At 36.2% G+C, this 24,843-nt stretch overlaps 1 protein-coding gene across 8 annotated transcripts in view; it reads left to right on the forward strand.

Moving 5' to 3' along the window:
- The window catches only part of LRBA (LPS responsive beige-like anchor protein), a 466,837-nt gene that overhangs the window by 436,195 nt on the left and 5,799 nt on the right, over window positions 1-24,843 (forward strand). For 7 of the 8 annotated variants that reach the window (XM_054824979.1, XM_054824982.1, XM_054824980.1 and 4 more), the window contains 3 exons: window positions 886-1,053; window positions 17,777-17,878; window positions 19,131-19,345. In XM_054824979.1, the coding sequence (XP_054680954.1) occupies window positions 886-1,053; window positions 17,777-17,878; window positions 19,131-19,345 (485 nt within the window). The remainder of the gene's footprint in view (window positions 1-885; window positions 1,054-17,776; window positions 17,879-19,130; window positions 19,346-24,843) is intronic. The other variant, XM_054824981.1, reaches the window with a different exon arrangement.

Consider the following 24,843-nt stretch of genomic DNA (forward strand, 5'->3'; position numbering starts at 1 on the left):
TGGCAGCGTGGTCTGGCAGAGATCTGCTGTGGGTGACCTTACGTGTGTTTGCTCTCCCACATGCAAATCCACTATGCGCACGCTCCCAAATTTACATTTTTCTGAAAATATTGTCCTCCTTAGTTAAGGTTAAAAGGTAATAGCCATATTCATATTTAAACAGACTCTTGAATGGCACATTTTTAACTACCTAGGCTTTCCTTTCTTTATCAGTGGTACAAGTGTTTGCCCTATATGCAATAGGTAAGAGAGTTTTTTCCAGGTCTGTCTTCTGAGGTTTTTTGAACGTTACAGAAATTCTTAAAAGGGAAGGATGCTGGTTGAAATAATGGGCAAATGTTTAAATGGTGATGGAAAGACCTACATACAAGAGTAATTGTTCAACTAAATCTCCTTTTCTCTGTTAAAGGAGATGCTCAAAAGCTGCATATGCTATATGCACATATATGCTCTCACGTTACCAATTTCTTCTGGGTCCTAAATGTTCTGTAGCTTCTGGTTCTGTTTGCCACATCATCATCATATTTGCATTTTTACTGTTACTTTCACCAATAAACGTACTTTAAACTTGCTTTAAAAAGAGAATCCCCTCGTGTTTCCTGTCTGTAAAGTGAATGTAAACATATAAAATTAAAAAAACCCTTCTGGCATGATTGGCCTTTGAATAAAGTCTAGTATTTATAGACTGTAAATATTTTTTGTATGGACTACTGCACTTGTAAGTAAGTTTCCACCAAATCAAGGGAAAAAAATAGTACTCTCCACTATAGTTCTTTTGGGGACCTTTTTTTCGTAAAATATTTCTAAAATACTTTACCATGTATTTAATTTGCCTTAGAAAGAATAAAAGCGTAGTTTTAAAGCAAGAAATTTTATGTGTTTCAGGTAAACTGATGCAAGTAATATTTGGACACTGGGATGTTGTAACCTGTCTTGCTCGTTCCGAGTCCTATATTGGAGGAAATTGTTACATTCTCTCAGGATCCCGTGATGCAACATTGCTGCTCTGGTACTGGAATGGCAAAACCAATATCATTGGTGATAACCCAAGAGGTAAGCAAAACCAGGAGAACCTGTTTGATAAGGACGTGGTCTAAAAATGGTTTGAGTGAACACTTTGCATGACAAAATTTTATGTAACATTAACATCAAAGTAAGGTGTTTCTTATTTTGTAGTTGTGATCAGTTCTAGTTTAAAGAATTGAGAGAAAATAGTGCTTGCTTTGCAGCAAGCAAAGGGAATTTGTTTTTTATATTTCCTGTTCAATCTGAGTAAATCTTTTTCTCTCACCATGACGATTTCACTATACCTGCATTTGAGTTGTTTAAAACAAAAAAGACTGTACATTGCTCCGGTGCAGACTGTATTCTATGCAACTCTAATCTTATGCATATAGATTGTCACAGCGGTACCTTACCTACCAATAGTGTTATGCAGACAGTGAATTTTAACTTAAACTAACATCGTTATAACGAGATGTGTAACGGCCTGAGCAGGACGCTTAGGTGAAAGAAGGACAGACACATGGAACGGATTAAAGAAGCAAACTTAAAACTTTTCTTCGTTTAACACTTTGGTAGGGTGCTACGTGCCTAATCCTTGCTCTCACGTACTAGGCATTTTAATTGGTTCCAGTGCAAGCAACAGGGCTCATACCTTATAACCAACCTAATAAGTCAGAGTAGCCCTGCTTCAGCCTAATTAAGTTTTAACCCCTCCCCACCCAAATTCACCTTCACTTCCCAAAGAATTTAATCTCTTCCATCTTGCACTTTTTCCCTGGAAATCCCAAATCTTTTTACTCAGGAAGATTCTCTCTTTTGACTCGTTATTGTCTATGGAAAACAATGAAATGCTATGACTGTTCAACCCTGCTGTGCCTATATTACAGAACAGGAAAGGTAGAAAGTGCTCTTGTTATTATGCCAGTTTCACTCCGCACACAAAATTAATTCCCAATGCCCAAAGCAAAGACGACGACGGACATGCAGCTTGACAAAAAGCCTGAATGAGCCAGTGCACAGGAATAAAAGCCTTTCGAGACAGCTGGTGAGAGCTTACATACCTGAACAGAAGGGCGCATCATAGCCAAACAGCGGTCCTGTTCTCCCTGTTCAGCCAAAAAGAAAATGTCCTGAAGAGAAGGAGTGAGAAGCAGTATGTTCTGTCTGTCTTCAGAAGGGTGTTTGTTTGGTTTTTTGCCATACACTTAAGGTAGTCTCTGATCTGTTTCTATATTAGTAAAAACATACCTGCAGAGGACAAAATGGGCATCTGGAAAACAAGAAGTGTTGTTACATCTGTCATATTGCAATTATAACTGGAATACAATTTCACATAATGTAAACAATATCTAATATCTTCCAAGTGAATCAATTTGGTAAAGTTGTGTGTTCCATACTCAATCTGTTACTCAACTGGAGTTACTCGAATTTGAAAACAAAGAGGTGGTTTGACGGTTTGCATCCCGTGAACTACTTTGAAGAAGCACAACTAATAAATATCAGAATGCATATCTGAATTTAACTTGCAATTTATTTGATGTTGACTGCGAAAACTATTCAAAAATTGCACAAGATACAGAAATTCAGTTCACGCAGTGACAGAATCTTCAGGCAGAGGATGAGAGCAAACTAGGCCCATTATCCTTCCAACAGTCTGATTCAAGAGATGGGAGTTTTTCTGGGATGTGGCTAGCAGAATTTTATGAGCATCTTTAAATAAATATGGCTTCGGTCGAGGGACAAAATCTCTGTTGAATACTTTATACATATTTTGCAACCTATCAGTTTAAAGAAAATACAAAGTCCGCACTATTTTTGCAGAGCTTGGAAACTCCAAAAAGTCTGCGAAGGGAACTTAAGAGCTTGACAGTCAAGTGAGCTTGTAACTCCTAAAGAGCAAAACTGCACTTTTGAGGAGAAAACTCTAAATATTTTACTGGTGTGAAGCAATGAAAGTAGATGTCTCCTTATGGAGTTTTCAAAGCCTGGAAGTGCAGCCCATCTTTGCAGATTCCTAGGCCTGTCCTGAGAAGTTCTTGTTGAGTATTTGCCAGGCTTGCCAGCTTTGTGAACAAGACCTTGAGGCTATAGGCTCCTTTATGATCTTAACAGATCACGTGCTGAGATTTTGTACCTAGTATCTTAGAATAGATAGATTTTGTTATGATCTGTTGACAGTCTGCTCTAACGCAAATTTCTAATGTATTAAAATTTTGCAGTTTTCAAAGGTAATGCTAGGCTGTTTTAACTACTGTTTAAAGTCAAACAATAGCTACCTGGTAAGTCTCTTTGCAGTCCTATTAAACTTGTACTTTTAGGGACATGCAATGGCTCCTATGTTTACTAGTTGCCATTATGTAGCCTTATTTTGTGATATAGCATGCCTGGAAGCCTTTGTTAGGAATTGGAATCTCATGGCACTGTACATCGGCTTAGACATGTATATAGTAAAAGACAGTTTCTGCTTCAAAGAGATGGTAATCTGGGGGGTTTAATTTTTCCCAGAAAGAGCTTTCTATAGGCATCTCTGTTCAGTCAAACTTTTTTTTTGCAAAGGCAAATAAAAGAGCTGTTTCTGCTTAGTTCTGATTTTGTCAGAAATGGAAAGCACCAGCAGACTTCTTGGGTTTGAGCCCTGTTACTGCATCTGTAACTTCCATCCATTTGTGGGATGCTAGATATTTAACTTGTCAGATGCCTTTTTGTATTCGAAGCTTATGATTTTTTTTACTTCAAAATATATTTTATTCATGGTTTCCATGAGCACTATTCATTGGCATTTTAGATACTCTCAAAGTTGATACTTCTTTCCTATGTTTTTCTCTATTTAATTACCTCTAATTTCCATCTTAAAATGGCTTCACATCAACATGCATCCAATGGCACTCTACCAAATCATGATGCCAGAGTAGTTTCAACAAAAATAATCTAAACCAGGAGCATTTATTTCCTCCTTTCATAGTACCTGTTGCCTCTGATATACATCAGTCAGCAGACTGGTATGATCAAGCTACCCTAAATGCTATCCCATTGGGCACCCATTACTCCACCAGTTACATTTTATTTAGATTCCTTTATCTGGTTTTGTTACTTTAGGAAGCACTGAGCTCTTGATCTCTGGCTGCGTACATTCGTGTTTTAGAGTGGTACTTAACTCAAGCTGACAAGCCAGGTGGGCTATGGCATACGTGATAAATAAGTGTTTTGTTTGATATTCTTTATCAAGGACCAACTGGAGTTCTGGCCAACTGGACTGTATGGAAAAATTCTTTACGCTTTTAGTTTAACAGAAGAAATATGTTACTGAAATATTCATTATTTACATTCTTTAATTTTTAACTTTTAAGCTGACTCCTTAAAGAAATTATATCTAGGCAGTCTCACTGTCTGTTTAGTTTCTCCCTAATAACTCTCAAATGGATAGATCAATGTAAACCAAATTTGATGAATTTAAATCTCAAAGATATGAAATTCCTACGTGGGACACATCTGCTGGAAACTAGTTTTATTCTTCACAAAACAGCTTGATTACATTTAGGTTAAGTCCTTTTTTCCTTCTCAAAGTAAATCCTGAAATTCAAAAAATATTTCACCATGCTCTTTGATCAAATGTAGGGGTTTTTCTTTCTAAATTAATTGTTTTTGAAAATGTAGAAGCATGGCAGTACTTCACTTTGGTGCACAGGCCTTTTCTGATGCAGAAACGTTTCTGCGGACAATTTCTGACCAAACCTAGGAATAATTCAGAACAGAGCAGAGGATCTGAAATAGTACTATCCTTTAGAATAGCTCTGAGCCATTCTGAGTTCACATTAATTAACGTAATTTACTGTGGAGATGTAAAGTCACTTTGGATAGTGTAAGGGGCTTTTACTTTTCTCTCCTCAGCATGTGGCTTGCTTGGGGGAGGTAGGAGGGAGAGGATGTAACCCTCCCTCTGGTACCTCTTGAAGCCCATGTGTGATCTGTATCACGAGGTCGGCTTTTGCATATTTAGAGGCTCCGATCTAATAGCAAGGTACCACTTGGGGACGTGACATTATGCTTCAGGACTTGTGTTCCTGAATAGGGTGGTGGAATGTGTAGAGGTTACTGGGAGAGGGCGGTGTACTAGCAGAAAGATGCCATGTTTTGCACTTGCCCAGCCTCACGTGATGGAGGTGGAGGGGAGGCGAGAAGTAGGGGGTCAGGGGAGGAACTATGTGTGACGGCTGACAAAAGAGATGAGAGAATTCATTTGCATACAAATGGTGTGCATCACTTTCAGATCCCACTCTTGCTTTGAAGCTCCAGTGGCAACTGTTAGTGTTTGGACATTTCCTAGGTTGAGGGATTGCATTTTACTTTGTAATCACAGAACCATAGGAAACAGGGCGGGCAGGAGCTTTGGTCACCTGATCTATCCTCTTATCCCAAAGAAGGCTTAACTACACCAAAAGCATTCTTGACTGATGTTTGTCCAACCTTCTGTTAAAAACTTTGGCAAATATATTTTTGGGCCTTAGAAGCCCTGTCGTTAGCAGTCTTCTCCCAGTGTTCAGCCTAGTACTCAGTTCTTTTTTGCAGCAGTTGCGTTCTATCATTTCTTATATATTTATTCTTTGTGTAAAGAACAGATTACTTATTTCCTCCTTGCAACAGCTTCCAGTTATTTGGATTACCATGACCTGCAGTTCTTTGCTTCCAGCTTTAATAACCCAATTCTTTCTGTCTTTTGCCATGTTTTTCTAGACCTCTTATTTTTTGTGTTCCTCTCCTCTTCAGTTGACTGTCTTCCTCAAAGTAGACCTAGCAATGCAGCTGAAGCCTTTCCAGTAATAAGTAGAAAACAACCTGTTTTACCGACCAGTACTTTTCACATCCCCATGGGATATTTGTTTGTTTCAAACCAGCATGACAGTGTTAATTCTTTAAGTGTATGAGCTAATATAAATTCCATTCTTTTCTGAAGAACCGGCTACTCAGTTCGTTCTTCTCCTCTGTGTAGTTTGACTGTGGAACCTTGTTTTTAAACTTTCTGAATTGTATTCTTTTTAGACTGTTTCTCCAATTTGCCAAACACATTTTGAATTCTCATCTTGTCTTCCAGCAGACTTGCAGCAACTCATGTCTGCAAATGTAATTTGCAGTCTTATTCTATCAAATTGGTCATTAAAGAAAATATTCAATAGTACACAGTTCAGGAATGCCCATCAATACATTTACCATTTTGACAATTAATAGCTTTCTGAATATAGCTTTCCAACTGGTTTTTCATCTGATGTATAATAGCATCTTCTAAACATGTGCTTCCCTATTTTCCTTAAGAACAGTGTCCTGACTAAAGTAAAAATACATGATGTCTTCCTGAACACAAGTCCTGTTACTCTGCCATTGCAAGAAAAAAATTGCTTTGACATGATTTGTTCGTAACAAATCCAGATCAGCTGTTACTCATCTCCTTGTTTTCTTCTAGGAAATTGTGTGTGTGTGTGTGTATAAATATAAATGTTCTGCCAGTATTTTTTCTGTTTGTTGGGATTAAGCAGACTAATTTCTCAGTTTTCTTTTTCCTGCTTCTTAAACAACACAAGACTTTTTTTTTAGTCTTGCAGAACCTCGCCCAATATCCATAAAACAAGAGTTACAGCTCTGGGATTATGTATTTTCCTTTTCACAGTAGCCTCAAATCAGTATTATCAAGCCAATTGAGTTCCAAACATTTACCTTGTTTAGGTATTCTGTAATTGAGACAGCAGTTCTCGTTGCTGCTTTTACTTATGTTTGCTGCCTGACTGCAGTTGGCCTTTTTATTGAAGACTTTTACTGATACACTTCTAAATGCGTGGCATCATCTATTGGTATTGCTCTTAATAACAGACCAACTGCTCATGAAAACTTCACATATTTTTGTGTTTATGGAATGACTGTTATTCCTGATGTCATTGTTAGTTGCATCACGTCTATGCTTGGCTATCCTGGTTTTGTCCCTGCTTGTTCATACCTTGTCTGTTACACTGGTTCAGAAAAATCTCACCTATTTTGATCTTTCTGCCTGACTTTCCTGTGTTTACAGTCACTGGAGAACTTTCAGTTGTGCCGGCTGGTATCTTCTTGTCTGTCATCTTCTGCTGCACTGGAGCAGGAACTTCTGTTCCTTATTACCTTTTCCTTTGTTTTTCTGTAGACTTAACTTCCCAGGAGATGTTACAGAACAATGTTTTGTATCTACTGAAACCTGTCTTCCCAAAATACTTAAAAAAATTATCTTGTTGTCCTTGTTCTTTCCCTTATAAAGCATACTGAACACTGTCATATCTTCACCACGTTCATGTAAGTTCCTTTCACCACCATGGTTTTGATCTGTTTTGCTATATTGGTTGTAATCATACCTAGAAGGTCATCTCTAGCTGTTGCTTATATATTAAAAATTGTCACCAGTTTGCTTGCTACACACATATTTGTTGTATTCCTTTACCAACAAACATCTTTGTAATTGGAATATCCCATTTTCTGCAATCCTCCTTCTTAATGATCCCTCACCTATACTAACTGGTAGAGGCCAATCACATTGGTGAATGTCAATTTATGTCTTCAAAGTTTTTGTTTTTTCACTGTAATTATTTTGTTTGGATGTACTTTCTTGGAAGGAAGGTTTAAAGTGGTGAATTTAATTGTCTTAATACTGTTTATGCTTATAAAATGGTTTGTGCTAATAAAATGGTAGGCATTTCCATAGTCAGGTGAAGATGAAGCGCTTTTCTGCTGTTCTTGCACTATATTCATAAATGTGACGAGAATGTTCTATATGAATGGAACATAATAGATGTTCTATTGCTTTCAAAATATCTACAGATTTGTTAAAAATTATTTTTTAGTTTTCATATTGAAAAACAAAAATATCTAATTTAGAAATTTGGTTTGCTTAATGAAATTAAGGCTTAACCGATAAAAGTATTCAGTACTAATGAAATGTAGAGTCAGTGTATAACTGTATTACTACTACTAATACTAATGTGATCTCTTCTGAGTTATTGCATTGATCTTCCACACATATGTGAATAAAACAAATTATATTACCTCTTTTATGTTAGCCCATAAAACTAGAAAACGTTACTCTCTGTATCACATTTGCATCACGAGGATTGTGGGGGTGCTTTCATTGCATAGTTTTATATGTTTCAGAGAGTACTGTATTCAGGTTTTTGGAAGTGTGTTAGAGAAATGAAATGCTTTTAGTAGTGTAGCTGTGTAGCAGGGCACATGTGTGAATGTAAGCACATACTTTAAAAAAAACAATTACTGGACTTAAATGAGATTTAATTTAGAGGATTCATTGAACAGTTTTACTATTGCTAACATGTAGAATATCTTTCTCAAATACAAATGTTTAAAATACATAATCTTTTCAATTTATAAAATCTGAAATCTCCCAAAGGATTCAAAATTTAATCACCACTTTCCTGTCTTGCCAAAGAACAGTCTAGCTACTATCCAAGCTACTTTTAAAAGAAACTGTATTTTGTTTGGGTTTTTGTAGCTACAATTTCAAAATAAGTATTTGAATACCTGAAAGACTTTTTATCAATTAACATTATCATTAAATTAAAGCTATGGTATTGAGACTAGAGAAATCATTAGTTTTAATTCTATTAGTGATAATAGCAAAAGATGAACCACCTGTATTTCAACAACAGCTACACACATTTTTTAGCTTGAAAATGTAACCTTTTTATAACTGAGTGCTTGATAATCGGTTGTCTAAGTGGATGATGCAGGTGATTTAAATTTTGAAAATATGACCTGATGAGCATGTTTGCGTTGGTTGATTAAAGAGTAATGTCATAAGAAATAATTTCTTTGTACTCAGACACACTAATCCTGTAAATGTGAATTCTGTGAAGATTTGCATGTGTGTTTGCCCCTGTACACAGTGAGTAGTCACACTGATTTCAAGCAGGTCCTACGTCTGCTGTTGACTTAGTAGCAAAAAACCCCCTTTGCCTTCTTCCCCCATCCTTATCCTCATCTTGAATTAACGTACATCTTGGTTCACAAGTTTCTGCATGATCTGGACTTTTATTTTCAGTTTCAAAACCAATGATAAAAGAGAAGATAACGTTCCACATTTCTAAAGAATGTTTATAGCATAAATATTTATTTAGAATTCTAATTATTATTTCTTAAAAAAATAGGAAGTACTTTGCATAACACCTCCTTTTCTTAAAAAAAGTAATCGGGAAGTAGTTGTAAAAATCTTATCTGTCAATTTTCCCTTTTGCATTTATCATGCTAAGTAATAGGGGTATCAAAATAGTCCATAAATCAGTAATCATGTTAGTAATGGAAATTCTGCTATTATTGTTAATTTCTGCCAAATGGTGGTCTACCATAATAGCTAAAAATTTGCAGAGCCTCCAAATACTAAAATAAATTTGGAATTGCTGCACCTATTAAGGCTATAGATGCCGTTCACTGTAGTCAGTGTAAGAAAGAGTGTTGGTCTGTGATAGTACAGCACTGAGAGTTTAAAAACAGTCTGCATGTGCTCCTTCTGGTGTTCGATAGCACATTTATTTTTTTACCCCTACACACGTTATATTATTGTGAGAGTCCTTCTTCAAAAAAGGCCAGTAAATAATTCAATATTATTTTAACAGTGCCTAACTGCAGACATGACACATATTCTTTGTTTGTCAGAAATGGCTGGACAGAGTAGCACAGTATTCTGTATAAAGCAAGAATCCTTTAGCACCATCTGCTGGCATTGAGTTGAAAGCTGATCTTGGGACTGACTCTCCAAAGCACTGCCTAGTAAAATGTTTAAAATATATCTATGTTCACATATTCGGTGCAAAAACAAACAAAAAAAATTTGTAGTTTAATTTTTATCCTTTTTATTAAAATTATAGTGAGAAAACACAATATGAATTCAAGGTTAATGTATGAACTGAAATAGAAATAGTTCAGGAGTGTTTTGTTAAGTGCGACTGTAAAAAGCAATGGAATACTTTTTTCTTTTTTGCTAGTTTTATCAAGTGCAATATTAAATTTTTCCATTCCTGTTTTAAGTTAAATTCAATAAAATTTATTCATAGAGAAGACCCACAAGGCTTAGAAAAGCATCCGTAACGTGTTTTGAAAAAGGTAGCAACCACTAAATATTCTTCTACGTAACATTTATAGCATTATTTGATGTTAGTCTTGAAAGCCTCATGAAAGCTTAGTGGACAGAGGCCCTGATGCTGTAATTGCTCTTACAATTCCCTGTATCTTCACAGGGCACCGTTGTAGCCAGTGCAGCAAGTACTGGGACTATCTGCATGAATCTAGAACAGAGCTTTAAATTACACAGCTACAAAAGGTCACTGTCGTTTCATTTTTAAACTGTAACACATTGATACCTCAAAGAGATTGAGGCCTCATTCCTCCAGGTACTCTATAAATTACATATAAATGATGGTTCTAGCCTCCAAATATTTAAACTGAAAAAAGATGAGGTATAACAGGTGGATGAATTCTGGTATATCTGGAAATCTGCAATCATGCTGCATCAGCAATATAATTTTGTATTTATATAATGCCAAGAAAGTCACGTCGTAGATATGAGGACAAGGTCTTCACTGAAAGAAGCTTGCAGTTGCACCCACTGATGCTTTGGAAAGCGCTTGAATAGTCTTAGTGATTTGGTACTGACGAGCATGTAAGTTTGTGCGCTATAAATAGTTGTTTTGGCTAAAAGTATGTCCTACAGTGTTAAGCTCAGCATCTGTATCATCCTTGTTTTCACCTGGCTGAGAGAGATTGTGTTTCAGGATTTGTCAATCAGAGTAAGTAATTGCAAGTAACACTGTAGAGCGAGTTTTGAGGCACAGTCCAGACGCAAGCGAAGGCAGGATGTATTTTGAGGCTGGAAACACAGAAGGAGTTTTGATGCTGCTTTTTTGGTGGTATCCAGCTTCAGGTGTCACTAAAACTATATACATGAAATTCTCCAGAAGGATAAGGATATTTAGTGCTTCATGATATAATGCAGACCTTTGAGTTCCAGGAAAAACAATGCTATATTTACAACTTGTAACTAATAGTTGATGTGGTAAAAGGAATTATATTCATATGGTAAATGAATACAACCTTAATGTGCACCATATGCATAGTGGTGGGATGATGTACTAATATATCACATTTATTTACCTTGTTTGGTTGCTGGGAAAAATAACCATTCAGTTCAAAGTCTATACTGTGTAAGACAGAACAGAGTAATGCAGAAGATATAATAATTTATAGTCTAGAATAAAATTACCTACTTAAATGTTGTAAAAATTATTTGGTCAATACAATAATCCCGCCTCAGGTTGGAAATTATTTTCTAAGTGTTTTCTGGATCTAAATTCTATTAACGCTAGCATCACAGAGATAAGCATTACTCTGCTAAGTGCAAGAATACTATATGTAACGAGAATTATGGCCTGCTTAATGGAAAAAAGTATCTGTTGTTTTAAAACAGTTTCTTTTGAAAAGACAGCTAATTTAGGTATGCTCTGAACTTGGTGTATGCATCGGTTTTGCCAGTCACATGGACACGTAAAGGCGGTAAGCGTCTATCTAGTGCAGTACACCACTGGAGCATTGGTTGGAAATTAACTTTACAAAAGCAATAAAATCGCTAAAGCACAGACTTTTATACGTGCTGTTATGGAACAGTATTATTTTTCAGTGATACATTTTTCTTATTTTAAACAAAATTAAATTATTTTAATACAGTATTTTAATTGAAAAAATATAATTAAAAAAAATGCTTAATTGAGCTGAATTCTCATCTGAAACCTCTCATCTCAGATTATTTTCTGCCCAAGGTATTAAATACTGTATAAGTTTCAATCAGTGGTCAGTTTCAGCAGGTTGTAAAATATTTTTTGTCTTACAACAGTTCTGCAGTAGGTGCTATTTCTGACCGAAATGATTACTTGATGGGTTTTTTCCTTTCCTGTTGAGGTTTGTTGTTGGTTTTTTTTCTTGGACTCACTACGTAATGGAATAGTTAGAACTATAAACCGTAAGAGAGAAATATGAAGAAAATAGATTATTTTTTAGCATAAAGAAAAAAAGCCCCTTCATAAAGCTGTTTTAGAACCTTCTCAAACAAAAATGATAGTGTTTTGAAACTTCAAAGCTGATATTTAAGTAGCAGTTTATGAAGTTGGGATGGTGCAAATATGAAAATATTAGTGAGCACTGACCCTGAATATTCACCTGCAGATACTTTCCAGGGGCTTCAAAAAGTTCTGGAGTCGGTGGGAGGAGTCCTGCGGAACAACTTCCAGGACTTCCAGCAGATGAGTCCCCAGTAAGGGCGAACTCGTTCCAGAAAGCCTCGCCTTGCACGTAGTGTAGGAATTAAGAGGCTGGGGTTTATTGACTTTTGAAATCTGAGTTGTAGTATCCAATTCACCAAGACCTGTTACATCTTTTTCTTTACTGTGTTTTTTCTGGAAAGGCAGTGAACCTGCTCTCTTGACACAATGTGTATGAAAAAATCTCATATTAGTACTGCATAAATTTTAGTCACTTGTTGCACAGTGTGACTGCGGGAAGGAGTACAGTAAGCCTTCCCTGTGTTATATTTGCTGAAATGAATTCTGCAAGATAAATCTAATATTTCTTTACTGAACAAATGTAATAGCACCATAGCATCATCTCTGTGTTAAGTTTTTAGATTTTGCTTCAGGACGGAACGATATGTTGATCAAAGATATTGGTCCTTTTTCAGAAAATGGTACAGTTGATGTGTCTTTTGCAAAAACAAAACTCGCATCTAGGCGTCAGGTTGTACTTTTTGTTGTTAAAAAAAAAAAAAAAAGTCTGACCAGATGGGAAGTAGTTTGAAGGAATTAGAGGAAATGCTGATGGAGCGTTATGTGAAGAACCGGACAACAGTGAAGTTCCTGTATAATATGAAAAGATTACATTTTTACATGAAAACGCATATTTACAAAGGAAAGATTATTCAAACTGAAGGTTTAGGAATGCTTTAGTAAGATCTCACATCCTTTCTGCACCAGTGAGATGAGTTTTTAACCAGTTGTCTGTTACTTAAATGTTCACTGTGTGTGATCTATAAATAATGTTAATATACAGAGTTTATATAATATTTGACAATTGTCACTTTGATGTAATTAAACTCTGAAACTTGCTATGTAATCCGCATAGAAGCCTAGCAGCGAGTTTCTTGATCTACTTGCATTTTGCTGAAAGCATTTTTGTCCAAATGTCATATGTTCTGTAAGTACATTTGTACTTCTCAAATTGATTTAAAACCTTTTATTGTTTTCCTCGATTTTTATCATACGAAACAACTTCAAAATTGTGAAATTTGTAAAATTATTTTAGAAGACTTTTCTTACATATATAATTTATTTTGGTTGATGTATCCTTCTAGGAAAGTACTCAATCACTTATTTTTGCAAGAAATAGGTAAAAAGATTAACTGATGCTTCATTTAATTCAGATTTTATATTGACATAAAATCACATAATTAATTTGCCATTTAAAAGTGCCCTACAGCCTCTGCAATCATAGAATAATAATTTAGAAATGGCCGTTTGGCTGTCTGTGACTTATCATATTTGACTGTCTTCTCAGCATAAAACATAAAAAGGACCATACTCAAATATTTTAAATTTTAATGTGTTGCTTAGTATTAATCCCACTCAGAAATAATAGGAAGAGTATCTCGTATTTTATTGTGACATAAGTTTTTCAGTCAATCTCTAGTTTGATTTCTTTTTAGGGAGATATTTTTCTTTAAATGAATTCCTGTGTTTGGCTCAGCTCTTACAGCTTAGTGCTGAAAACATAGAAAGCAGTCATTTTAGGAATTTACTGATGGATTTAGAATGTCATGATCCAGTTTTGTTTTGTAACATCACCGAAGCTGAAAAAACAGCAGAGAAAGACACAGCAACACAAACTGATTTCTTGTTATCCAGCAAGGCGTATCTTCTTCTGGATGTCATTAAGCTAGAAGAAAGTTTTGACTTTGCTATAATCCTGCTGTTCCTTTTTAACCGTAGTTTCCAAACGCCTTACATTTTTTCACTGAAGTATCGCCATAAGCTGACATGATATCATGTGCTCTTCTTTTATCTTCTGAAGCTTGAATTTTATGATTTAAAATGTACTTTAGTCACTTAAGGAAGAGTGATATTTTATGCTGTTTTCTATGGGAAAACAGCTTTGCAGAAAATATTTATTGGAATGTAGGAGATTTCTTTTGAAATAATTTGAATGGTTACTGTAAAGGTAAAGTATTCTGTCCATTACTGGAAAATAACTTTATGTATACCTCCTGTGACTTAAATCATTGATGACATTTGTTGCAATGTGAATGTAGCGTTAAGATTCTTACAGCGTTCAACTTCAAGTAGCAGTCCAGCAATGGTATGGGCTAAGGATATTATTACATACTATGCTGAGAAAAGCACATCTGTAAAACTGTTGTGTCTTGGTTATTAGTGGTAGGATTTGAACTATCTTTAATCTCATTTGACTTGTTCATCTTCCTTAAGGATCTCCATAAAGATGCACTGAGTATTCTTTTCAGTCCTTAGTTAGGGTTTGCATCAGTGGTCGTAAACCTGCTTAGCGGACAAAGACTCTTTTCCCTTTGAAGTCACTTCCCCAGCTTTTCAAAAGGTCTGCAAGCTGGTTCCCCTAAAACAATTTAGAAAAGTTTGAAGTGGTGCCCCTTAAACCAGCAACAAAATAAAATTTTCTCTTTGCATTATTGAAAACCATGACAATCTTCTGAAGCAATAACAGTCTAAAAGCTTTTAAAGAAATCTGTTCTGCTCTACGACCAGCTTTTAAGTTGACCCCATTATTTGGAAAATCAGAGGCTTGGAAACCCCTAAATACTTGACATTCTTATAAAAGGAGTCAGCCTGACTTTTCACAGGCCTCCTCTTTTACAGTATTTATTCAAGTCCCAGTTTCTTTACAGATACTATTCGGATTTCTTCTATTTCTTTTTTGCATTAAAGTGTTTCTTTAGAACAAATGTAATTTAGTAAACAGTCGATGCAATTTATGAAACACCGATCCTGCCACTTGTAGATTTATACTCTGTTTGAAGTCAAGTCCAAATTCTAAAAAGACCGTGAACGTTACTTATGTAATTTTACTTTTCTGTGGACTGATAAATATATATGCCCAGTTTCTACTTCTTGTTTTAAGAATCTTACCTCCTACATTTTATGTATATAGTTACTGACAGCCTAATGTAGATAAAGCCTACAATAATGTAGTTGCTGTAAGCAATAAGTTTACTATGAGGATTTTGTTTATCTGCACCTCCTAATCATTCGTTCAGACCTTGCTTCTTGTAAGGCCTTCTAACTCCAACATCTTATATTGATTACTGCACAACACTGTACATTTAAAACTTCTCTGATTTCAAAAGTTACATTGACACGTGTTGTATATAATTAGATTTCTTCCTTGCTGATCTATGCAAGTATGTGTTAAATGTAATTTCTGGAAGCAAAAGAAAGCAATAAAACCGGAATTCTAGAATTTCGCTAATGTAGGCAGCTCATTTAAAATAAAACAAACTAACAAAAGCTTTAAATGCACAAAGCTGCCTCCTCTTTTATGGCTTGGGGACAACAGGGAGAAAGAATTGGGTCAACAAAATTAAATTGCTACTGGATAATAAGACTGTTATGGTTGCTGTTACACTTTCCCCTAAAACTGCAAATCTGTGGCTTGTCTACACAACGTTCATTTATAAATCTTCTAAGGTGCCTGCCCCATGTGTAGGTGAGGAAGGTTCAATAGAGCAAATTTTCTCTAAAAGGTTTGTGAGCATTCGTAGGATCAGCCACCTGAGAAGTACCTAGAGGTCATTAATTCTACCCTTACGCTTCTAAGTTGTTGGGAGTTTTTCCTTTGCTTCCGAACTGTCTGCCATACTTCCTGGGCTTGAGAGTGTTTTGCCAAACATTATACGAAACAAAAGCAATAGCTTTTAATGATTATTTATTAAGAGATTAGGGACAATTCAGCCAGTTGCTCCAAAGCATTTTCAGATTTAAAATGCTGATAACATATATGCATATATGTGTGCGTGTATGTGCACACATATATATACAAAGATGCTAAATATATATCTAAGAAGAAACAGATTTATTTACTTTTCAAGATTTTGTATTGTGGATATAAATTGTAAATTATAACAGTAACTGAAGAATAAATCCAATTTTGAAAGGTCAAAATTCTTTGATACTTTTTGTGATAGATTATGACCTTTTCTAAAAAGCCATTTGAATGTGGCAGCTACACAGACACTCTGGGAGGTGTTGCAAAGGGCCTGAGCAAAAATGTAATAGATGGAGAGTAAGCTAAGCTATTATTTATGCAAGCCCAGATCTACACTTCTTTTCCACAGAAGTCTCTCACTGTGCACGTGCAGGGTGTGGGTAGCTACCTGGTTTAATATATTTCCATAATTTGTAATAAGACCCAATACCAGTAGTGCTAGTACTGTTAAGACTACATGGACGAACTACTGACATTATGCTGGTTTTATCTTTTGAAAAGTTAGAACCCCAAGTGTGATTTGAATGATGCTACCTTAGTAACCAGTGGAGTCAGTTGGCCCTATTATTGCTCTGGCTCTTTGCAAAACCATCTCCTGCTTTTGAAGCAAAAAAGTTTGATTTTACCACTGCGTTACTGCCTTGTTGGTATCTCACATATCATCATTTATTGTGAAGTAAAATTATTCCCTGCCACGTAAAAACTTGGTTGTGAAACTGCATGATAACATTGCCCGAGATACATTCTTTACAGTTTAATAGCTTCGTAAAATGCTATGAATGAACTAATTACATGGTAATACAGAAATAACATTGAGATTTCCGTGAAATGCTAGCACTCTTGAAGAGGGTGATCCAGTGAATGACCTGTGAGTGAAGTTATAAAATTATTTAAAGAGCCTTACAGCATTTGCTTACCCTTTCTGTGTCTTGACCTGGAGAATATTTTTTTTTTTCCTTTAAATGTCCCAGTTGTACAATTTCTTCTGCTTTATGGTATTCATATATGTTTGATTACAAAGTGAATCTAAAAAAAAATGCCATTTTATTTGTTCTTGTTGCAGGGAAATGTCTAATAGGAGCAGTGGTAATTCATGTTGGGTTTGGGTGTTTTGATTTTGCAAACTCATCTGAAATTCACACTAATTATGGTCCAAGCTCCACATCTTACAAGGAACTAGACATCAGGCTGAGTTCTCAACACTGTTACTAGGTTAAAATAAACTCAGTCAATGGATGTTTTACTTCATCTTTGGATACTGTAGGGGTCTCGTCTCAGTACCTGTCATAGTGACACCGGCGTTTACTTATGCCTCTTATAGGAAAAAGTAGTAATTGACTTAGATCTCTTCTTACACACACACGCACCCACCCCCCAAAAAAAAATAGAGGAGGGATGGAGGGAGGGGGAAGCGCAAATCTGTGTGCTCCAACTTCTGTTTGGTTTTAGCACACACCTGGCTTTTATGTTAACGTGCGTTAGTAAATGCATAGGCTGAATTTCTATAGTATACTGCTGCTGTACTATATAGATAGGAGTAGAGAACAACCATATGCAAACGGTAGCACAGAAGTGATTTGTAAGGAACGTGCCCTCAAAGAGCAAGGAAACTAAAGACGCTTCAGTGATCGAAAGCAGTGGTTTTAGAAACAGATTGTAACCAAGGTTTGCTTTTCTTATTTTTTCATTGAAGGCGATTTTGCATCTCCTCGAGCTATTTTGACAGGACATGACTATGAGATCACCTGTGCTACCATTTGTGCTGAACTTGGCCTGGTAATAAGTGGTTCAAAAGGTAAGGTAGCTGTTGTCATTTCTTTCTGTTCATGAAGCTGTAATCTTAATGCAAAAAGAAATATAGTCTCATGTGGCAGAATTTATTAACTTTATGGTGGTTTTATTTCTAACCCTTTTTTAGTTGCTATGGAATTTGAAACCTTTTTTTAAACACGTTAAAACTGAGGATTATTCAAACATTTACAGGAAGAGACAACCACATCAGTTTCCCTATTATACCCACTGATTACTATTTCTTTTTGTTTGTTTATCCAGTGTATAATTGCATATAGCAGACAGTTGGATACAGCTCTTGTCTGCCAGGATGGTGAAGAATGTTTGTTATGGATAACTTCTCAGAAAGGGAAGCAAAAATTAGTTTCAGGAGAAAGAGAATGTGCTGTCTTGTTTGTTTGATGAAGGGTATATTTAAACTACCGACTAAAATTTATAGTAATTCTGTTCAGGCTCTTTGAGCTTAGCTACAAAGCCTGTAATATGCCCCATTTGTGTTCTCAAAGACCTGCTTTTGGCAGGCAAATTATAAGGATGGTGTTGGTTCCATGGATATTGTTTATCATTTTCCTATTTGCTGGTCCACAATTATTTTTAATCTGGAAATTTCTTAGAATTAGGATCTTTCTGCTTTACTGTTTCCAAAGTACCTACTTTGAGACACTTTTTCAAAGTTGGGTGTACTCACCATGTGCACCTCTGTGTGTTTCTGTTTTATACATGTGAACGCTTGTGGCTTACATGCAAATCAGCTATTTGTCCGAATATATTAAAAAAGCAAATATTTAGTGGATCATGGATGGGTTAAAATCTTAATATGAGAATATAGACTTTTAGAGTACCTACCTATGTAAACTTTTAGAATACCTACCTATGTAAATTCATTACACTTACTTCTGTGTGTCTTCATATTTTGAAAATTTCATTTTAGTATTCAGTACATTTATTTTTGTGCTCTCAAAATTAACTACTACCAGCTTCAAAAGAAAATCCACAAAAGAAAACCTGTTAGGTCTCTAACTAGTTTTGATAGGTGCTCTAAAATACCTTAATACAAAGCTTTTAAGGGATAAACTGTTCATTTTACTCTCTGGCACCCTTAAAGTCATAGGCCATCCACTGAAACATGGTAAAAATCATTATATTGTGTTATAATACCGATTACCTAAGTAGAAGTCATTACTTATTATTTGATATATGATGTCTTTAAATAAGCATGTAAATCAGTAACTAGAACTTTTGTTCTGTCTCATTAGAAGGACCATGTCTCATACATTCTATGAATGGAGATCTGCTGAGGACATTAGAAGGTCCTGAAACTTTAGAAGGTCCCGAAAACCGTCTGAGACCAAAACTCATTCAAGCTTCAAGAGAAGGCCACTGTGTCATATATTATGAAAACGGCCTCTTCTGTGTGTTCAGTGTGAATGGGAGACTTCAAGCCACCATGGAAACAGATGACAAGATAAAGGTGAGTGTACTCAAATGTGCGCGAAGGAGCATCAGTTCCAGTATCAGGAAAAGCCACCAATGTTGGAGTTGTGTGGAGACTCTTTCTATAGCCGAAGTACATGATACTAGACTATAATAGCAGCATTCTCAAAAAAAAAAGTTTTAAGGGGACCATGTACTCCTAATAGTACTGGGTTTAATTTTAAAATAACTGCTCGTTCAGTAAGGAATACCCTGTAGGCATTTCCTTGAATTGAAGAATACAAATATTATTAATTGCTGACCAGAAGAAGACGGGCTACTTCTTTACTTTTGAGTCTGAAGGTAGGAGGTCGTTGGACGTGCTGTTTTGGATGTTGGCTTTCCCTTTTTTGGCACCTTTGTGTACATTCCTTCATCTTAGCTTGAGATAGCATATGTTGTACTGAGCTTCAGGAAAGTTGTAGGCATATGTCTATATTTCAACTCTTTAGCCCTTTGGCATTTGCTGAGCAGGCAGCTAGGTTCACATCTTTAGCTGCAAGAGACATGGAGCAAGTCCAAAACTAGGCAGGAGGCATTTTAAGCTTAGGGGTTTATGGAAATTATTTTATAATACAAAATGCAGGTCTTTTGACAGTTCCTATGAAATAGTACCTATGAAGCAGAGCAGAACCTGCCAACTATATTGCAATGAAGCAGAAATGTCAAAAGAATACTTTCCTTGAATTAAAAATATTCCCACTTTTTCCTTGAAAGAGAAAGAAAGGAAAGGGAAGGGAAAAGAAAAATGAACAAGCATTACCAAATCTGCTAGAAAGTTACAGAATGCAGCAGAGACATCAAGCAAGCTCACAGTGCTCAGTCAGCGTTCAGGCTACCTGAATTATCTGAAGTTATGGTTTCTGTGCCAGTAGTCATGGTCTGAGAGGCACAGAATCACAGAATGGTTGAGCTTGGATGGGACCTCTGAAGATCATCTGGTCCAGCCCCCCTGCTCAAGCAGGGCCATCTAGAGCCAGTTGCTCAGGTCAATGTCCAGACGACTTTTGAATATCTCCAAGGATGTGGAGGTTCTACAGCCTCTCTGGACAACCTTTGCCAGTGCTCAGTCATCCTCACAGTAAAGAAGTGTTTCCTATATAAAAACTGTTTAACTATTTAACATCAGCAAGAGGAGACTTTTGTTGTTGTAAGCGTATAGCAGTATTACACTTACAAGCTGACTTCCATAATCTGACGGAAGAGCCAAGCAACTCAGCTGCTGGGATTTCCAATCTACTCTGGAGTTGAAAACTCAGTTTTTCCTTTATTTGAATTAGGAAGGAAATGCCTCTTTGCCCTCATGTTTGTTTTACAGAATTATTGAAATTCTTTCAGATGTTTTGCAAAATTGTGAGTATTTTTATATTTGCACCTGTTCTTCTCTTGACTCTACTCATATTAATTCTTAACATGGAAGAATGTGTCAATATATTTGAAAGAATTTTGATCTTACAGTTATAGAATTATAGAATCATTTTGGTTGGAAAAGACCCTTAAGATCATCAAGTCCAACTGTTAACCTAGCACTGCCATCTCCACCACTAAACCATTTTTCATTATTTTCATTATTTCCATTTTATAATTTACATGGAACAGTGAATGTTCCATTAGCACTGAAGTCTCCAGTGTAGTTCAGTGTATTCCACTTAAAACCTTCTAAGATCTGTGGTGTACTATACTCCGTTAATCCAGCATCCCTGTTTTCAAAAATGTTGGATACGTTGGTGGTGGAATACGCAGAAATAACTCTGTGTAGGTGTCTCTACCATAATGAGAGTGCTGTCTGCAGGACCGAGGGGGCATTCGAACTTTGGATGCTGTGGCAGCCCCAAGTGCAGATCTGAGGCTGTGGAAGCGATGTAGGAATGTGTATATTTCTGTCCCAAGCCATTTTTCCAAATTAATGTAGATTCTTGCTTCAATTTGAATCTTTCTTCAGTTCTCTGAAATTGCACCTTTGGCTGTCCTTGTACAAATGCTTTTGAGATTTGCAGCCTACCCTTCATCCCAGTTCTTTCCATAAAGCAAGTACATATCACAGTGTTTTCTCTTTTTACAATAATAATGTTGATAATCTGTCACTTTCAGTTGTGATTATGTTGTCAGCTAGGCCAGCAAATCTGTAAAATATCTAGAAATCCCTTGCCGGCTAAAACAATTTCTGTAGTGTTTCAGTCAGTACCCACAGCTTTAGGAACGTTGCTGGAGGCAATGGTAGTTCTGCTCTCTGTGGGCCAGAATTACATATGTACAGAGGTTTGGGTTTTATTTTGTTTTGTTTGGTTTTGTTTTCTTTCTCTCCCAGTGGTCCCAGTTGGGCTTTACGCTTAAACAACCTACAGCGTCTTTCCCAGTGCTTCTGCACTATATCACGTTAGAAGGCAAGTGGCAACTGCATGATTAAAGTAGGGGCATTTAAAATGAATAGTACCTACCCACGGGCTGTGCCGACAAACACTTTTCGTTGGCTTTTGCTCGAGGAGGATAGAAAAGGGAAGGAAAAGGTCGTGTTGAATCTGTAATGAAACATTCTAGTTTCTATTTTTGTATGTCATTATGGACTAGTATTTCAGAACGTTATTGACAACACTAGCGGTTTTCAATAGTGATGTTTGAAACATTTGGATTTTCTTCCCTGTATTCTTGTGCTAGAAAACTGCTAGAAGAATTTCAGATGCTCTGGGGAAATTCAAAGTCTAATCAATGCCTTCCACCTGTTTTTGTTTTAAATAGTGTATTGCTCAGTGGAGCTTAGGCATATCGCAGTACATCTACTCTGTAATGTTTAGATATCTTAATGAATAACTTAACTCTAAATAGTCTGCTTGTTCTGAGAAGTAAAGTTATTTTACCCTAAACAAAGACTGTACGCTGTTTCACCCAGAGGAACCAATTTATTTTCCTTTCCTGAGTCTGTTTTGAAATGTGGAAGTGCCCACAAGACTCCTGCTGCTGTAAGCCAGGGCTGTCACAGTGTCAGCTCTGCCTTTTTACAAAGCACTGCCTTTCAAAAATCTGAGACGTTAAAAGGGATTTGTGCAAAGTTTCGAGACTTTCCAAGAAAATACAAGTCAGAAATGCAGCTTTTAGAACATTGCTGAAATTGTGCGCTTTGGGGATTATTTGAGAGTCTGAAGCTCATGTAGCGAGAAAGATTAGTTGCAGAGTTGTTTCAGTTTCATACCTAGCAGAATCGTAGATAAACTACGCTGGGGAAAAGCAGAACAGTAAAATTGATTCATGTCGTCTTCCATACCAGTTGGAGTACTTGGGAGTAAAAGCATCCTTTCGTTTGTTAAATCTTGAAGGGCCTGTCATGAAACTGAAATGTTGACAGGGTGACCTTTTTCTTCCATTCATTCCTTCGTTCATATATATATATATATATATAGTCAAATGCCTGAGAAATTTATTAATAAACTATAAAAATAAATAAATCGACATCTTCATGACAAGCCAATGACTTAGTAAAATTGCGTAGGTATTAGTAAGGGTTCAAAGCCTATACTTTATTTAATCAAAAGATTACAAAATCCACTGCACTTTGCAGGTAGTGGAAGAGTTAAAGATTAATGGCTTTAATTTGCCTTTTAATATAGCATTTCTTCAGTAAAAGCCTCAAGTATAAAATTCAAGTGAACCATGACCATAAGGTTAATGGATTTTCATCAGCTGAATTTTATAAGTGTAGCAAATAATTATTTGTCACGGTCTTCATTGCAATTTGAAAATACCCTTAGGAGACTGCCATTGCTATAGAGAAGAAAACCACCCCATATTGATTTTTGCTCCTAATGAATAATCTTTTTAAATCATTGTGTGTGGTGTGTTAGATCACATGATCATCTACTCAGTGCGTGCAAGTTCTAGATAACTTTCACAGTCTTATCTCAGTTCGTTTTCTACCCCTTTCTTACTGAGTTACTATACTCTTCTAAGAAGGTCTCTAAATGAGTTTTCAAGCTCCTTGGGTCTGTGCTTTGGCAGGTGCTTAGCATATTTTTGTGGGCTTATATTTCAATTACCTTAATTTTAAAGTTTATGTGCGAAATAAAATTTTAGCAATGTGATTCATTCTGATCAGTTGGGAGTTGTTGCCATAAACACTCAAAATTTATGATACAATATGGAAACTCTATCTTAATGTAAGTGTTGCACATCATACAATTCTTAAAGGATATATTTGGCATCATAGCATAGAATACAGCAATATAGAAAATACAGATGTGCAATGTGTCTGACTTCAATTATTGGTGTTCATGAAGCAGTATCTTACGTACACTGTATATTTTGGTTTCTAGGCTTGTCAGCAGTCTGTATAAACACTGAAATGTTGCATGATCTTAACATTTTTGTGTTTTATTTTCTCTCATTTTTGTGGTGCGTGTGGTATAGATTCTGCATATTAAAAAACCAACTTCCTTTTCCTGAGGAATTTAAAATCACAGTATGTTACAAGTTTCGCGTACTGAAAAAATGTAGAAGCAGAGATTGCAAGTGCCAAAAGACTTGCAGACTTCAGCAGAGAGAGATGTGTTTGTAAGATCCTATCTTCAGTTCTTTCTACTGTTTCCTAAATTTAAATCTTTGAGCTGGAATTTTGCTTGCAGACTATCATCTTGAGGCAATTTCCTTGCCTTCCAGTGACACTTAGTTAAAGGGGATCAATCTATTTGTAGAACGCCTGTGTTTGGAATTTAAAAGCTCTTGCTCTGAATATCCTCCATTCTTTCATTGTTCTATTGAAAAGTTTTGTGGCTCCCTGCCTTGGGTCAGGGAGCTGAAATTAATCACTAATTAGTCCTAGTGTGAAGGATGTGTATTTTGATGAAAAGCTGCCCAAATTTAGCTGATTCACAAATCTCAGGTTAAATGCATTCAATAGCATCTACGTTCTGTACTGAACATCTGTAGCCCAGGGATGCAGAGTTTTCCCCTGCAATCAATCATCCCCTACAGTGAGGTGCACAAAAATGCCGTGGCAAGAAATGCGATGAGGTGGTTCTGGATGAGGAAGGGGAAGGACTGATGGGGAAGCAGAGGAGAAAGGAGAGCAGAATCGAGGACAGAACCAAGGGCAGAATGAAAGATATGTTTGCAAGAGCGACAGGAGCAGAGAAACAGAGATGCGAGTGTAGAAACTGGGAGAAGACAAGAAGAGGCAGAAGGGAGTGAAGGAAAAATAAGAATTGAAAGTAGGAGCAATGGAGTGAAGGATTAGGTAGGATCAGGAGTTTAATACTAGATAATAGTGCTTCATAGTAGCAAAATTCCTTATTTTCCTTTTGATAACAGTAAATCATCCAGCAAACAACTAGCAAAGTTGTTTCTCACCCTTCCGTGTGCTTAAATGAAGAGGATGATAGGCTGCTGCTGTGCTGAGTATTGCATACAAAAATAAAAGTAGAGAGCAGAGAAGGGCAAAACCAGGAGTCAAGCTGGGGGGAAACGTCAGATGAGAACTGAGATGAGGCATCTGGAAACAAAAGGAGA

This window comes from Grus americana, chromosome 4 (genome assembly GCF_028858705.1).
Source record: "Grus americana isolate bGruAme1 chromosome 4, bGruAme1.mat, whole genome shotgun sequence".
Classification (NCBI taxonomy): domain Eukaryota; kingdom Metazoa; phylum Chordata; class Aves; order Gruiformes; family Gruidae; genus Grus; species Grus americana.